The 17,323-nt window shown below is 44.3% G+C and overlaps 1 protein-coding gene and 1 long non-coding RNA gene across 18 annotated transcripts in view; one reads left to right on the top strand and one right to left on the bottom strand.

Moving 5' to 3' along the window:
* Nucleotides 1-17,323, top strand: part of LOC133251469 (uncharacterized) — a 117,904-nt gene that overhangs the window by 16,476 nt on the left and 84,105 nt on the right. The window lies entirely within an intron of this gene.
* AFAP1L1 (actin filament associated protein 1 like 1) overlaps nt 1-17,323 on the bottom strand; it is a 76,176-nt gene that overhangs the window by 14,057 nt on the left and 44,796 nt on the right. For 2 of the 4 annotated variants that reach the window (XM_061423975.1, XM_061423973.1), the window contains 8 exons: nt 15,311-15,520; nt 13,314-13,406; nt 11,182-11,263; nt 10,795-10,944; nt 9,504-9,715; nt 7,253-7,398; nt 6,525-6,597; nt 5,133-5,244 (listed from right to left, as the gene is read on the bottom strand). In XM_061423975.1, the coding sequence (XP_061279959.1) occupies nt 5,133-5,244; nt 6,525-6,597; nt 7,253-7,398; nt 9,504-9,715; nt 10,795-10,944; nt 11,182-11,263; nt 13,314-13,406; nt 15,311-15,520 (1,078 nt within the window). The remainder of the gene's footprint in view (nt 1-5,132; nt 5,245-6,524; nt 6,598-7,252; nt 7,399-9,503; nt 9,716-10,794; nt 10,945-11,181; nt 11,264-13,313; nt 13,407-15,310; nt 15,521-17,323) is intronic. The other 2 variants (XM_061423972.1, XM_061423974.1) reach the window with 2 other exon arrangements.

The raw sequence follows: 17,323 nt of genomic DNA, 5'->3' as shown, positions 1-17,323 counted from the left end.
GCAGGAGGAGAAGGGGACGACAGAGGATGAGATGGCTGGATGGCATCACTGACTCAATGGATGTGAGTCTGGGTAAACTCCAGGAGTTGGTGATGGACAGGGAGGCCTGGCGTGCTGCGATTCATGGGGTTGCAAAGAGTTGGACACTACTGAGTGACTGAACTGAACTGAATGTCTTCTTTGGAGAACTATTGAAATCATCTATCATCTTTTGATTGCATATTTTTAATGTAATGCTGTGTGAACTATTTGTATATTTTGGAGATTAATCCCTTGTCAATTGCTTTGTTTGCAGATATTTTCTCCCATTCATTCTATGGGTTGTCTTTTTGTTTTGTTTATAGTTTCCTTTGCTGTGCAGAAGCTTTTAAGTTTAATTATATCCTGTTTATTTTTTTTTTTAATTTTCATTACTCTAGGGGGTAATGTAATCTTCCAAAAAGATACTCCAAAAAGATATTGCTGTGATTTATGTCAAAGAGTGTTCTGCCTATGTTTTTCTCGAGGAATTTTATAGTGTCCAGGCTCACACTTGGGTCTTTGACTCATTTTGAATTTATTTTTGTGTATGGTATAAGATAATATTCTAATTTCATTCTTTTACATGTAGCTCTTCAGGTTCCCCAGCACCACTTAATTGAATAGATTCTATGCTTCATTGTATGTTCTTGCCTGTTTTGTTACAGACTAATTGACCAAGGGTGTTTGGGTTTATTTCTGGGCTTTTTATCCTTGTTCCATTGATCTATATTTCTGTTTCTGTACCAGTACCATACTGTTTTGATTGCTATAGCTTTGTAGTATAGTCTGAAATCAGGGAGCCCTATTCCTCCAGCTCCATTTTTCTTCTCAGGATTGCTTAGGCTATTCAGGGTCTTTAGGGTTTCCATACAAGTTAAAATTTTTTTTTTGTTTGTTTCTATTTATGTAAGACATGCTCTTGGTAATTTGATAGGAATTGCATTGGATCTGTAGATTGCCCTGCACAGTATAGTAATTTTGATAATATTGATTCTTCCAAGAATATGGTATATATCATTCCATCTGTTTATGTCATCTTTGACTTTTTCATCATTGTCTTATAGTTTTCAGAGTATGGTCTTTTGTCTCCTTAGGTAGCTTTTTATTTCTAGGTATTGCATTCTTTTTGATGCAATAGTAAGTGAGATTGTTTCCTTAATTTCTCTTTCTGATTTTTTCATTGTTAGTGTAAAGGAATGCAAGAGATTTCTGTGTATTAATTTTGTATCCTGCAACTTTACCAAATTCATTATTAAGCTCTAGTAGTTTTCTGGTAGCATCTTTGGGATTTTCTATGTGTAGTATCACGTCATCTGCAAACAGTGACAATTTTACTTCTTTTCCAATTTGAATTCCTTTTTATTCCTTTTTCTTCTCTGATTGCCATGGTTAGGATTTCACAACTATGTTGAATAAAAGTGATGACAGTGGACATTCTTGCATTGTTTCTGATCTTAGAGGGAATGCTTATAGCTTTTCACCATTGTGAATGATTTTAGCTGTGAATTTGTCATATATAGCCTTTATTATCTTGAGGTAAATTCCATTTATGCCCACTTTCTGGCGAGTTTTTATCATAAATCAGTGTTGAATTGTGTCAAAAGCTTTCTCTGCGTCTATTGAGATAATCATATGGTTTTTATCCTTCAGTTTGATAATATGGTGTACTACACTGATTGATTTGTGGATATTGAAGAATCCTTGCATCCCTGGGATAAATCCCTCTTAGTCACAGTGTGTGATCCTTTTAATGTATTATTGGGTTTGGTTTGCTAGTATCTTGAGAATTTTTGTGTCTATGTTCATCAGTGATATTGGCCTGTAGTTTTCTTTTTTGTGGTATCTTTCTCTGGTTTTGGTATCAGGGTGATGGTGGCCTCTGATGTTGATCCACAGGGGGTGCAGCCTTAGGCATATACGGTCACCTTGGAGGACAGTGATCTTAGCAGGATTTTCTTCCTGATCTCTCTGTTACACTGCCTGCCTCTTGGTATCATATCCAGCTGTTAGGTTCCACTAATTGTCAGCTGATTGTTCTATTGTTTTTGATAATGCTTTGTATCATCATTTGCTCCACATTCTATTCCCACTAAAGTCAGTTCTTTTGAAGGAGAGCTTTGGAGTTCAGTGTTTTTTTTTTTTTTAATTAATTAATTTCTTTATGGCTGTGCTGGGTCTTTGCTGTGTGTGGGCTTCCTCTAGTTGCAGCAAGTGGGGTCTGTTCTCTTGTGGTGCATGAGCTTCTCACTGCGGTGGCTTCTCACTGTGGTGCACAGGCTCTGGGCTGCGTGGGCCTCAGTAGTTGTGGCATGTGGGCTCTAGAGCACAGGCTCAGTAGTTGTGGCGCGTGGGCCTAGTTGCCTCGCTGCAGGTGGGATCTTCCAGATCAGGGACTGAACCCATTTCGCTTGCAGTGGCAGGCAGATGCTCAACCATTGAACCACCAAGCAAGTCCCTGGAGTTCAATGTTTTTATGACTTGCCTTTCTTTTTATCCTGGGCACAAGTCTCAGATCACTGTTCTGAACAGTGGCCTGCTTCTCTTAGAGTGACATCTTTGTTTCGTGAGCTGGGTGCTGGGTGGGGACTGTTATCTCTGATCTTCTAAACTTGCCTCTCCTAGTGTGGAAGCCCTGCCTTATGAGTGATCTGGGGTGAGGGCATATCCTTGGCCTGCCCAACCTTGAGTACAGCATTTGCCCTATGAATGGAGTCTGGGAGCACCCTACTTGTGGGCTGCACTCATCTGTGATTTAATGTCAGTAGTACATAATTGGTGGTAATAAGAAATGCTGGTGACTTGATCTTACTGGGGAGATACTGCTGCTCTTAACTGGGAATGAGAGGAGAGAGAGCCCTGTTTTCTTGTCCACAGCTGCCTAGAGTAGAGATTCTGCCTCACTGAGTTGGGAAAGAGGTAAAGGAATGGGTTGTGGCTCAGATGTCACAAAGTCTCAGTGTTTTAACTGAGATTTAGTAAATTATCTAGAGCAAATCTTCACTTGCCATATGCCCTTAGGACAGTTTCTGGAGACTTTAGATGACTGTTTTAGCAGTCCTCACTGGTTATGGTCGTTTTCTGGGAAACAGGTCTGTGGAGCTTCTAATGCCACCGTTTCCTCAGTAGTCCCTCAGTTCCCATGATTTTTGTGTTCTTGTGTTTGTGTCCTTTTGCCGTCCCCTTCCACTGTGGACAGGGCTGACCTGTGTAACCATTAGGATGTGGCAGAAGTGATCACAAAAGCCAGTCCACGAAAACAATGCAGCTTCTACTCTGTTCCTCCTTCCTGGGTCACGTGCTGTGGGGGAAGCCAGCTGTCTTGTCATGAGGACAAGCAGCCCAGTGATGAGGTCCCCATGGCAAGGAACTGACGCTTCCTTCCAAAAGCCAGCACAGACTTGCCGGGCATACACATGAACCACCTTGGGAGCAGATTCTCTAGCATGTCAAGCTATCAGATGATTTCAGGTGACCAGCTGGCTTCTTGACTGTGACCTCATGAGAGACCCTAAGCCAGAGCTACCTAACTCAGCTGTCTCGGGATTCCTGATCCATAGAAACACTGACATAACACATACTTATGTTTTGAGCTGTGGGATTTTGGGTAATTTGTTATGTAGCAATAGGTAATTAATACACGATCTTGGGTAAAACCTTTCTCTCCTGTTCTTGTTTCTTCATCTGAAAAACATTGCTGGGCTAGATCCATGGTTTCCAACCATCTTTGAGGAGCTGTATGATTTCACAATGATGGGTAACAGGCTACTGTGTGGAGTAAGAGGGAAGCCAAGCAGGTCTCTGGACTCCAGGAAAAGCAGCTCCACTTTTTCTCTTTCTTATAAACTGAGCCTCAGTATAAGATTTGATATGAAGAATTTTTTTTATCTTTGTTCTAGTTTTTTTTTTGTTACATTTTGTGATTTCTTCGATCTTATTTCATGCTTATTTCAATTCAGTTTCCCATTTTGAAATGGGTATTCCATAAGGCTGTGCATTTCTAGTGTCCACAAGCATAGAGCATAAGGAATGTTATAACAACCCTTTAATTGTTCAGAGAGGAAACTCTGGAGAGGGGAGGGACTTTTCCAAAGTTACATAGTAGTTTAGTGACCAAGTAAGGAATGGAATACAAATCTCCTGACTCTAGAAGAGATCATCTGTGCTAATGAAGTGGACTTCCCTGGTGGCTCAGTGGTAAAGAACCCACTTGCCAATACAGGAGAAGTGGGTTTGATCCCTGGGTGGGGAAGATCTCCTGGAGAAGGAAATGGCAACCCATTCCAGTATGCTTGCCTGGAGAATCCCATGGACAGAGGAGCCTGGTGGGCCTACAGTCCATGGGGTCAAAGAGTCAGATACAACTGAGCAAATAAACAACAATGATATGGAGTTATCATAAAGTATTTAAAAAAATAAATCTTCAAAAAGCAAAGACTAGAACTTGACTCTGTTCAGGTACAGGGGGAAGAAAGTAAAAGCAACAGAAGACTCTTGGGACATGCTGTCCTACAGAAGGCTGGCTTGCTCATAAAGATAAATCATACAGGAGTAGAGATGTATGTTGGGAATTAAAGAGACCTTTTACCATAGGGTTTCCGACACAGTCATTACTTTGCAGTGTGGCAATCAGGCAGTTCAACAAACTTTTATGAAGTGCTAGGCAGAGCCTGAGCTGGGACACAGAGGTGAACTCTCCCTCTCTATATATGTGGGTTTATGTAGTGTTAAAATTTTAAAATAATTGCTAACATTAAAAAATAAGTAGATTTCTGGTTTGTTTTGAATAATTGGCAAATCTGAGCTGGCAGTGCTGCCTGGGGGCCTTGGCTGGAGCTGAGTGTTGGCTGCCCCTAGAGCTGGGGCCTGAGCACTGCAGTTTCCTTCAGTCTCCCCCAACACATTCCTGTTGTTTTCCCTCTGAGGCCTCCTGCTCACTGCCGTTTATCACACTGCTTGTGCTGTTATTTTTCTTAAGAGTATTTTCTTACACCTCTCCTTACTCACTTACCACATGACCCCTGGAAGGATCTGATTTTGAGACCCCCACCCCACCCCGCCCTGCCTCTGTCCTAGACATTCCCCTCCCTTCCTCCCTTGCACACAGAACTTACTGGAGGCGTGGCGCTTGACTTTGACCTGTGGGTCCACCCGATGGGACTTCTCACTGCAGGTGGAGGCGTGGCGCTTGACCTGGGCTCCAGGGGGACGCTCAGGCTCCTCGTCCTAGGTGGGAGACGGAAGGAGAAGATAAAGCATGGGTGGGCTCTGAGCCCTCAGTGATGTGCACTTGATGGCTGAGTGCTGCCTGACCTCTGAGGTCTTGGCCTTACATTTTTAGTTGTGTGCAGTCTTCAGCAGTCTATAAACCACTTGCACTGGCAGTGTTACTTGATCCTCATACCTTCCTAAAGGCAACCCTAAACTGGAATTTCTGCTGAGTGGAAAATTAGGAAGTCTCAAAAGACTTTGGGTGACCATATTTGATTTACCATAGATAATTTTGTCAGTACATCAATTGGATGTATAAATTTTCTGAATTGCTAAAATAAAGTCTTAAGTTAAAAAAAAGTCAAAGTTGAGATCAGCCAGTGATAGAAGTGGCATAACTTAATAGACTGGCTATACATTTTCACATGAAAGAGTAGTGAGAACACTCAACATCTTGTCAAAGCTCAGGAAACCATGAGTGGAATATAATAGTCATATAATAATGATATTGATAATAGCAGTATTATTTACCCTCATTATAAGACCTTCCAGTGTTTAGGTACTGTGCTGAGCTTTTTCCATAAAGTATTTCATTTAGTTCTTGAAAGACCTAGAGGTAAGAGCTCAGATGGTCACCTAGCACTGTCCAGGGCAGGGGTCCTGGCCTGCAGACACATCTGCTTTCCTTGGCACCTTGATTCCCTCTCTCTGTGCATGAGCTGTGAGGCCTGACTCACCAAACAATGCCTAGTCAGAATGTGGTCCTCTTGCTCTCCCGTGGCAGGAGGAGGCACAGGGCAGATTGTGGAGCAGTATGGGTCATGTGATGGCTACAGAGGCCTTACTGTAAGTTAATAAGCTGGCGTCTTCTTGGTTTAGTGAGCAAGACAGAGAGATTGTCCTGGGAACTGAAGCCCAGACTGTGGATGCCACCAGGTAAAGGGCTGTGGGGGCAGCCACTCAGTTAAATCCACCTGAGACAACTACTGAATCAGTCAGTTCACAGAGCTGTAACAGGGGTGGAGAGCCCCAGCCTGCTCAGACTGGAGCAGTGCTCTGTACCTTGCAGAGCCCTCTCTCCTTCCTGGCTAGGGGCTCTTTCCTCCACACTGCCCAGCCTCCTGTTCCAGAGATTCTCCCAAGCCACAGTCTGGGGCAAGAAGGTCCCCTCTCCCCTACCTTCCAGGTGCTGGTTAAACAGAAATGATTTCTCTGAGGCAAAGGAATAGGGAAGGAGAGGGGGAGAGCTAATAAGTGGCCTTTGCCATGTCCCCCAAAGAACCAAGGGACCATACCTGCATCTTTTCATAAGGAACATCATCATAGACTCGGGGCTCAGGCCACTGATCCTGGCAGGATCTTGCATATCTAGAAAATACAAGGGATGATGATGATGATGTGACAATGATACTTATGCAGCTTACAGTGCTTTCCTGTCCACTTATTTGATTCTGGCAGCAGCTTTTAATGGAGGTCAGAAAGTTAGTGATAGCAGCCATGCCAGGCAGCACTGTGCCACTGATGTGTTTAGAGCTTATAGGCAGGGATGCATGGGATTCTCACAATCCAGGAAGCAGGTTATTCATCACCTCCATTCTGTACGTGAGAAAACAGAGGATCCAGGCTGGCAAGCAACCAACCCACCCAAGCTGTTGCTCATGATAGAGCCGTAATTCGAAGCTGGCACTTATAATGCAAACTCCGCAGATGAGCCTCATGCCTGCCCAGAGGCTCAAGGGTATGGGGACCCTAAATTTCTGTGGCATGAGAGCAGAGCCCAGGCCATGGTCCAAAAGAGCTTCTCCTTTCTGGCTCATTCCATCCACAGCATCCTCAACCCTGAGCCTCCTCCTTTAACCAGCTTCTCTCCTCCTGCTGGAAGAGGAAGGCACCCACTCTGACTTCCCAAGGAAGCAGTCTTTCTCAGCCCATCCTCCCTTCCCTCCCAATCCGCCTCTGAGAGGGAGCTGAGATAGGAAAGGTTGTAGGCAGCTTTGGGGGGCTGTGGGGTACTGGCCCTTACAAGAAGGAGTTGCGCCCTGCACTGACGATGCTGGTTAGGGTCTCCACATCCACATAGTCATAGTGCAGTGCTTCGGGAGTGACTTTGGAGCCCATCTCCACTAGCAGCAGCCCAAGCCAGCGGCCCATGTCCTCTGAGCAGCTTGCCTGAGGGAGAGAAGGCATAAGCTGAGTTCACTGTGGCACATTCAGGGTCTCTGGCTACCCACTCACTTCAGCCAAACCCATATATGTATAGTATCTGTTTGGACCCAATACTTAGGGATCCAAGAGGAGCAAGACTAGAACACTCATCCAGAAAACCAAGTTTTCTGGGTGAGAAATAGAGACTCCCTCCCCAACTACCTCTCTAAAACATATAACCTCACTCATTATCCTCAGAGCCTTCCAGACCGATTGGATAGGAAAACAAAATTTAGGTGTTCTCTGAATTTTTTTTTAATATTTGCTTTTTATTAAATGAGGAGGCCATTTATCACATAACCCACATGTTTTTCTTGTATCATAAATGCCAATTATATATAATATTGTATACAGGAGAATCTCTAAGAAGTTGCTGGTCAACTAAACACATGTTTTTATTTAAAGAACATTATCATAAAATAAAATATATAATATATATATTAGAAAACTTATGAATTTTTGCCTAACTAAAAAAGTTATGACAGTTTGATTCCACCTGTTTGACTTAGTATGAATAGAATGCTAGATTTCTAATTTTAAAAAATAGATATGCAACAAGCAACAAAGATTTGCTGTAAACTACAGTCAATATCTTGCAATAACCTGTAATGGAAAATAATTTCAAAAATAATATATGTGTATATATAATTGAATCACACACAAAAAGAATTCTACTTTTTGAAATTTAGGAATGTTTATCTTTTTGCCAGTTTTTCTAAATATTCTATGGACATCTAATAACAACATATGAGATGCAGACTTCTAAATATATTTGTGTAGGATATAAGATTAATATAAGTTAATGTAAATAGAAATCTATTATGTTTAAATTACTAATGACATCATTCAAGATGCTCCTATTCTTATTTTTTTTGCACTTGATAAATACTCTCAGAGAAATGTTAAAGAGCATCATCATAAAATCAAGTTAGCACACAAAAACTAGAAACTTGAATTTAAAAAGCACAGTTTTTGCCAGAAAGCTCTTTGTGAAGAGAAAGGGAAAGCTTTTTCTGAAGAAAAGTAAAAGACCCATCTCAAGCTATCAAAAGTAGAAGTGACATACAGAATCAATATTTCCTTACATTTAATAACTGAGAGAGGCAGTGGGTACTGGGCAAAGAAAACAATACCAAGAGGCTGGGTCTTAGTTGTGGGAAAAAAACCAAGAGGCCATCAGTCCTCTGTGGAGCTTCAGGTGAAGCATGTGACTGCCCTGGCCTCAGTTTACTTATCTGTAATATGAGGGGGTAGTTTTTAGGTTTTCCTCCAGTTATATTTAAAATTTCTAAATAGCTGAAGGATTGACATGTAAAGAGAGATTCAGTGTATTCTGTATGACCCCAGAGAGGAGGCCTGGTGTCAGTGGGTAGTTAGGAAAAATGAGTGGGTGAAATGAAATCACATTGTCAGTCAGCCATTTGTCCAACAGATGTTAATTGAGTCCTTACTGTCCCTCATTGAGCCCAATACTGTCCAGCCCAGGATTGCTGGATATCAGGCTGGGTTCTGGAAAAACAAAAATATGCAGAACAGGTGTAGTTGCTTCCCACACAGAGTTTTAAGATTTCAACTCAATATGGAGAGAATCTTTGTAAAAATTTAGTTGCTTGGTGGGAGGAGCAATGGTTTATCTGAGATGAACAGTCACTGGTGGGAAGTAAATTGTAGAGAGGTTTCCAAAATTAAATCAGAGTTAGACTAGATGCCTTTCAGGCTTGGGACTATATTTATAAGGTAGAATAAACAAACCTTGGGTCTAGGGTTGCCAAATTTAACAAATAAAAATGCACAATTCTCTTAAATTTGAATTTCAGATAAACAATGGTTTATTAGCATAGGTATGTCACAAATATGGGATATACTTGTACTAAAAAGAATTAGTTATCGTTTATCTGAAATTCACATTTAAGTGGGTGTTCTATAGTTTAACCGGCTACTTGGCGACAGTTGGCTCATTTTCCCTCTTCCTTAGTCCCTGTAATGTCAATAAGGTCCCCTGGACAAAAGCCAACCTCCAGGCCAGAGCTCCTCTTAGCTCCCACCCCTAAGCTATTTTCTCTTCTCACCTCTAAGATAGCGACCTCCTGCCGGTTGTGTAGGATCCTGAAGGCAAATGGGTGTCTGGGCCCAAAGCCTGGGGCCACCTCACAACCGCGGAGGGCAATGGCGTTCACGTGGGTCCGCAGGTCTGTGCGGTCCTTATGGAAATACAAGGTGTTGCACTTCAGGCGGCACCAGCGTTCCTTCCATCCGTGGTTCACCAGCACATTCAGATACCCTGGGAGGGAGAGACCAGCGATGCGACCTCCTGACAGTCCTGGGGGATACAAGTCAGGGTGCAGGGACAGAGGGCCTGGGTAACTCTTGTACTCTAGCTGGAGAGAAAGGCCTTCGGGTCCTGAGTCAGCTCATTCCTGGTCTGTGACCTCAGGTTTCAGTTTGTTATCTGTGAACAGGGGACTGATAATCATATTTGTACATACCTGCACAGCCTTCAGACCGTACCAACCTTGATGAAAAGGACAGAACTACTATATATAATGAATGAAAGACACAACTCTTCCTTCTGCCTTTCCGCCTAAAATAGCAAAAACTAATCGCGGAGGACAGAAAACAATGGCTGATGCTGACACCTGGTGGCAGATGTGGGAACAAAAAACATGTAGCCAGGATGAAGAATTAAAAACAAGTGAGGGGCAGGCTGGTGGCTGATGACTTTAGAATTCCCTTTAATGTTTTAGGTCTTAATTTATTTTTTACCATAACAGTGTCCTCGTCCACTTACAAAACATTTCTTTATATCCATGTTCTTTATATATAATGTTCTTTCCAGGTTAGCAGAATATTATCGTTTACCTAAAACACATGATTTTTTTTATTGGATTCCAGTATATGGAACAATGGGTTTAGATGAACAATGTTTCTTTTCTTTCAAACTACTTTTAATTCGCATTTTATGTGTTTACAATAAAGTCCTTAAATATTTTTATTCAAGAAATATCCTTGTAAGACTGGACCATAACTCAAACACTTGGTATATTATATTATATACTGGGAAGTTAAGATACTCTCCTTTTGTCATAGTAGAGGAAACTGAGGCCCAGAGATGGGCAGTGATTGGCACGAATGTCATAGGGAACATAGAAATAGGACAGTTGGTTGACTTTTCCTTCTGTTAGGTGCCAGGGCCTCATGGAGGAGAAGTGGTGGATTGGCATGGATTATTGATGGAGTGGGGGATTAGTCGTCTAGGAGGATTCTATCCTCTGCCTTAGGAATGAGGTAGATTAGGCCTGGAGGGTCTTCTGGCTTGGCCCCATCAACAGGGTCTGAATTCTCTGCATGCATGGTACCCACCACAGCATGGAACCTCCTCAGTAGAGGACGCCTGCAGGTCATCAGCCAGTGCCTTCTTCTTAGAGAAGCTGATGATACGGGTGATCTTGCGGCCTGCAGCTCTGCTCATTGAACCCTTCAGCTCTGACAGGCTGCTCTTCTTCCCTTTGCCTGTTACCGTGGAGATGGGTTAGATGAGGGGAGGGAGCCCCAAGTTCCAGATCCACCTGCCCCTAGCCTTCCCCCCAGCCTTTGAATCTGCATACAAGGCCTAGCCCAGTATGGATAGTCCAGGTCACATCAGCTAGGTCTCCAGAATGGTCAGGACCTGATCTGCACTGCGTGTGCTCATGGCAAGGCCCCTCCCAGCTCTAGCATTTTCCCACCTGAGCCCCCAGAGGCTCCTACCATGTTCACGGCCCAGAGTGGAACAGCTGTCACCCATGCCTAGGCTGTCAGAATCCGAGGTCTGCTTCTCTTGGGACAGCCTCTGGGGAGGAACACAGACAGCCCCCTGTCAGAGGCACACTCAAAGTCTCCCTTTCTTGGTTCAGTCTCCGCTTGACCCCTGTACATGAGGATTAGCTAAAGAAATATTTGTCAGCAACTGTCATACTGGTATGAGGAGGACAGCTATGACTTAGGGTGGTTGTGTCTTCCATTTATTTGGAAGTGAGGAATTCAGTCTATTTGGGGAGTGAGAAATTCAGTATAATAGGCTGAGATTAGAATCCTGGGAGTTTGGACCATATTTGGTAGGTGATGGGGAGGTAAGAAGGTATTTAAGTGGGACAGTGGTGAAGTTGGTCTTGTAAGCCCCCCAGCTGCATCATGGGAGATGGACAAGGAGGGGGCAAGACTGGAAGCAAAAGGGGCAGTACGAATGTCATCCTGGGCAATGTGAGACTTGATAGGAGGGTGAGCCAAGCACTTGTGAGGATGAGGAAAAAGATGAGCTGGCATTTTCAAAACAGTCGTAACAGGACTCGGTGATCAGTAAATGTGAATGGTGATGAGAGAGGAATCCATTACAATTCTAGCTTGGATGAGAGAATGGCAAAGATACCACACATACACACACACCCCACCCCCACCCAGCCCATGGTAACAACTTCATGGTCAGCCAGCAGTATTTTTACTTATTATGCCAACTTTGGATCAGTCATTCATTCATTCCTATTAAGGAGTGGGGTAGAATAGTCAAGATGGGCCTTGGAAGAAATGATGTCTCTCCTTAGCTGTGGGGATATGGGAAAATCCTTTCATCTCTCCAAGCCTTCTCACTTGAATTACCCTCCTGTCAGTGGGCTGCTGTGAGGCACTAGGGAACTGGCACAAGTGAAATTGTGAGGCCAATTGTTAGAAATTGTCATTTCTAACATCTGTGTGATATGTGACTGTCCCACTTTAAGAAGCTAAACTGTGCCAGCCAGACTCAGGACAAGACTACAATGATACCTATCCACTTAAAAAGGTGAACTTACAGAGCTCTGAGGCCCCTAAACCTTTTCTGGGGATACCCCAGACCAGGCTCAGGGATGCTTTGCTATAAGCATAGTACTAGAAGGCAGGGGAAATGAGAGAGTCTGTGCATTCTCTCAAGTTTCCAAAGGTTGGAAAAATGGCAACTGTCAGAAATGGGACAGAACTGTCAAGTATAAAGAATCACCTCTGTAAATTGTGAAACAGAAGTTGTGGCTCCTGTTTGTTCTGTGATGATGTACAGATGTTAAGGTTTTCATCAAGATAGACAGCAAATATAAAGAAACACTGTGTGCACTTTGGAATTGGCTTGATGATGATGACAGCTCAATCACAGGAGTCTGTGGAGAGAGAGCCACCAGTAACACGTGCTCACTCCCACTCTTCTCCAGAAACGCCACCTGAACATTTTAGCTACCCTCCTGCTGTACACTCAGCCACCGGTCGGCTGGCTGGGTGTGATCAGCTAGCTCTGTTCTTATTATGTGTGACTTTGGGCAAATATCTTTTTGCCATGGCTTCCTTTTCTGAAAATGCAGTTCATCAAAGAATTATAGAAATTAAATTCGGTACACACACACAAAGCATTTAGAACAGTGCTGGCCACAGTCACATTTTCTATAATGCTAGCCTTTATTATGTCGTGTGAGACCCTTATGTGGGGGTCTTAACCTCCCTTAGGATTTGGGGCTGAGTCCCATGATCACCCACAGCACCTAGTGAAACATAGGCTTTTTAGCATGTATTTGCCGGTGGCCTGATAGAATGAAACGACTGCTTCATTTATGTCCCAGTGGACACTCCTTGTCTGACTGACTGATTCCAATTTGGTGTTCATGGCTTGGTTCAAACGTGACCTCTTCCTGTCCTGGCAGGGTAGGCACTCCCTCCTCTGGCTTGTGCTGCACCTTGGACATGGGCATTCATGAATTCAGTAGACGTTTATTAAGTGCCTGGTCAATGTCTGGCTTCACCAGCAGCCTGCGCGTCCCTTGGGACAGAGCCTGTGCTGAGCTCCCACTGTCTGTCTCAGAGGGACCCTGTGAAGACAGAGGTACCTTGTCCAGGTCCGCCTTGCACAGGAGGACTGGGGATCTGGGCACGTCTGCCCCCTCAGTGCCCCCGACGGGTTTGCTGACCTCTCGGATGACCTGTGGAGAGGACACACACTGTGAGCAGGTGGCAGAGGTGCTGTGGAGACAGCAGCAAGAATGAGGCCCAGCAGAGCGGTTGGGATCACTGGGTGGGACACAGGTTGACAGGGCCTCCTGCCCCATGTGTAGGGCACATCAGGATCTGAACAGGCTTTCTCCTGTGTCTGTCCCTTGAATTGAAAACGTAAGGAGCTGGGAGCCTAGAGGCTTGGCTTCTAGACCTGGCGCCATTACTAATTATTTGCATGGCCTTGGCAAAGCCATGTCCCTGCTCTGGGATTTCATTTCCCCATCTGTAACATGGGGATGCTATGGGTCCTCTGCTACCTCCTTGGGGGTGTGAGGACCAGTGAGATGATGGGTGTGAAGGGCCATGTGTATGCCCCGCACAGGCATGAGGAACTCACTTCTGTGACATGTTGGAACTTTACAACAACCTGCAGAATAGCCAGGATTATTCTCTTCATTTCAAAGATGTGGAAACTGAGACCCCAAGGCACTCCCCTGCGGCCATGCAGCACAAGCATCCTGATCATGAAATAGTAACAGACCGCTGCTGCTCATCTGTCAGGTGGCTTTGCCTGGATTATCCCCTTGTATATCCCCACAGCAGCCTTGTGGGGTGGGGTACTTTGGTCCCCAAATTACAAATGAGGATGATGAGGCTCTGCCCTACTGTTTGCGCTAATTGGGGTACCAAGACAGGCCTCTTTAACTCCAAGTCTAGGACTTTTTCTTACCCAACCACAGTCCCTTAGGACAGAGCACTCCCCTCACCCCCACCCCAGCAGGCAGGTTGTCTCTCTTCCTTCCCCTCCTGAGACAAAGGCAGTAATGAGAATCAGTAAACATCCCAGTGGGAGAGCTGGTAATCACAGGAAGGAAGAGAGGATGGGGAGGGAGGGAATGGGGGCTTTGGTTTCTTTGTTCGGAAGATCAGAGGTGGAGAGGTCTGCCGTAAGGGCCTGGGGGTGAGGGCTTCACCGTCACCGTCACAGTAGTTGCTGACAGTTACTGAGGACTTGCTGCCTGGCAGGCTCTATGTCAGGTACTTTCTAGAATGCTTACAAGAGCCATTTTATAGAGGCAGAATCTGAGGCACAGGGGAAGTGAAGTCCTTTGCAGAAGATCACATAGTCAGTAAATGCTGCTTAGGTCCGGGACTTGAACTTAAGGTCTGTATAGCACCGAAGTCTTCCCTCGTCAACACTATGCCATCCTGTCACCTTTGGGCTAGATTTCCTTAGATTTTCCTTGGAATTGGATTCACTTCCAATTCTGGTCCGAACCACTGGTGGTTGACCTTGGGTGAGTCACAGAAGCTCTTGTGCCTCAGCTTCCTCATCTGTAAAATGGGGACAATATTAGTCCCACAGTGAATAGTAAATGAAGTCATGTGTATAAAGCTCTTACCACAATGCATGGCACAAAGTAAGTGCTCAGTGCATGGTAACTCTAATTGTTGTGTAAGATGCAGGAACTGGGTCATAGGTGGATCTTATAAGTATGCACATTTCATCTAAGATAAAGAATTTCTCCTTTATTAAAAAAAAAAGGATTAGCCTGTCTAATGATAAAATCAGCTTCTTCTATAGGAGGTCTTAAGCTCTCTAGTCCTGGAGATGTACATTGCAGGTAGGATAAATGCACAGTAGGCATGTTAGGGGATTCACATAGCTAGAAGGAACATAGGTCTCTAGGCTGAGGTCTGCCTCCTGGAGATATCCGAGGCCCATTTCCACATAAAGCCCTAGCCATGTGAAAGGTACTGATCCTCTGAGCCAGGCCTGTTCTTCCAGTGACAGGGGCCCACCCCACTGAGGGCTGGGCCTGGGGAAGAGAGGAAGGAAGGGAGGGAGGGAGGGTGGAAGGGTGGGTGAAGGGCACAGGCCCTCCTGTACCTTCAGCCACTCCTCGGCCTGCTCCCGGCTCTGCAGGGCCAGCACCAGGACTTCAGTAGCCCCCTGGGAGAAGCGCAGCTCGTGCCTCTTGTGCCGGCTGTCCTTGGGCACATAGATGACACTGCAGACATCCAGCGCTAGCCTCAGATGCGGCTGCCGGTCCTTGGAGTTTTTGTAACACTGGACAGGAAGAGAAGGGGTTAGGGCCTCCTGGAGTGGAGAGTGGAGGGAGGAGACTGAAACTCAACCTACCCCAAAGAGACCTCCCCGCCCATCCCGACTGTGGGCACTGCATGAAGACAGGGCCTGTGACTGTTCACCACAGAGATGAAAAGCCTGGGAGGGGCATCTTTGGGAAAGCTCCGGATCTCAAGGGCTACTGAGCGGTCTCAAGGGTCACAACTACTTATTTAGGAAGAGGCAGGTTTTAGCACAATACCAGGAAGACCATTCTAGTCTAAAGAACCAGAGAAGAAACAGGCTGTCTTGGGAGGAAGCCAGCTCTCTGCTATTAATGGGCTACAAGGCAAGAATGTGGGAGAGAGTTATAGCAGAGATGGAGGGTTGGGCTTGGGAAGTCCATAGTTGATGAATAATGATTCTCACTTCCCAGTTCTTACTATGAGGCTCACATTACCTTGATACCAGAACCTGACAATGACATTAAAAAAAGGAAAGTCATAGGCTAATGTCTCTCGTAACATAGTTGTAAAAACTATAAACAAAATATTAGCATATAATATCCAGACATATAAAAACCATATTGCATAGAGATCAAACTTATTCTAAGAGTGCAAGAGTGGGTTATCGTTCAAAAACTAACCATGTAATTTATTGTAGGACCAGAAAAAAGGAGAAAAACCACATGTTTCAATAGAAGCAGAAAAAATATTTGATAAAATTCTGTATCCATTTGTAACATAAACTCTTAGAAAACTCTTAGAGGGAAACTTGCTTAATGTGATAATAAGGAATACCTACAAAAAAACCCCACAAGCAAACATTAGCCTTAATGGTACATTATTGAACTTTTTTTGAGATCTGGATTGAATACCTACCTAAAAACCCCACGAGCAAACATCAGCCTTAATGGTGAATTATTGAACTTTCCTTTGAGATCTGGATTGAGACAAATATGCCTACTCTCACCACTTCTATTTATATCACACTAGAGGTCCTTTGTTGTTCTTGTTTAGTCACTAAGTTGTGTCCAACTCTTTGTGACCCCATGGACTATAGCCCGCCAGGTCCTCTGTCCATGGGATTCTCCAAGCAAGAATACTGGAGTGGGTTGCCGCTTCCTTTTTCAGGGGATCTTCCTGACCCAGGGTTTGAATGTGCATCTCCTGCTTTGGCAGGTGGATTCTTTACCACTGAGCCACCAGAGAATCTCCACTGGAGGTCATAGCCATTGCAGTAAGTCAAGAAAAAGAAGGCATAATGTGTGGAAAGAAGTATGTCATGATTCTTGGCCTGATTCTGACCTGGGATGAACTTTTCATTGCTCCAAGGTGAGAAGAGGTCATGTTTCAATGCATACATGTTTAGTAAGATGCCAGGCTTCAGCAATACGTGAACCGTGAACTTCCAGATGTTCAAGCTGGTTTTAGAAAAGGCAGAGGAACCAGAGATCAAATTTCCAACATCCGCTGGATCATGGAAAAAGCAAGAGAGTTCCAGAAAAGCATCTATTTCTGCTTTATTGACTATGCCAAAGCCTTTGACTGTGTGGATCACAATAAACTGTGGAAAATTCTGAAAGAGATGGGAATACCAGACCACCTGACCTGCCTCTTGAGAAATCTGTATGCAGGTCAGGAAGCAACAGTGAGAACTGGACATGGAACAACAGACTGGTTCCAAATAGGAAAAGGAGTACATCAAGGCTGTATATTGTCACCCGGCTTATTTAACTTCTATGCAGAGTACGTCATGAGAAACACTGGGCTGGAAGAAGCACAAGCTGGAAATGAAGATTGCCGGGAGAAACATCAATAACCTCAGATATGCAGA

This window comes from Bos javanicus, chromosome 7, assembly GCF_032452875.1.
Source record: "Bos javanicus breed banteng chromosome 7, ARS-OSU_banteng_1.0, whole genome shotgun sequence".
Lineage (NCBI taxonomy): Eukaryota > Metazoa > Chordata > Mammalia > Artiodactyla > Bovidae > Bos > Bos javanicus.
This window is presented reverse-complemented; position numbering and strand designations above follow the sequence as displayed.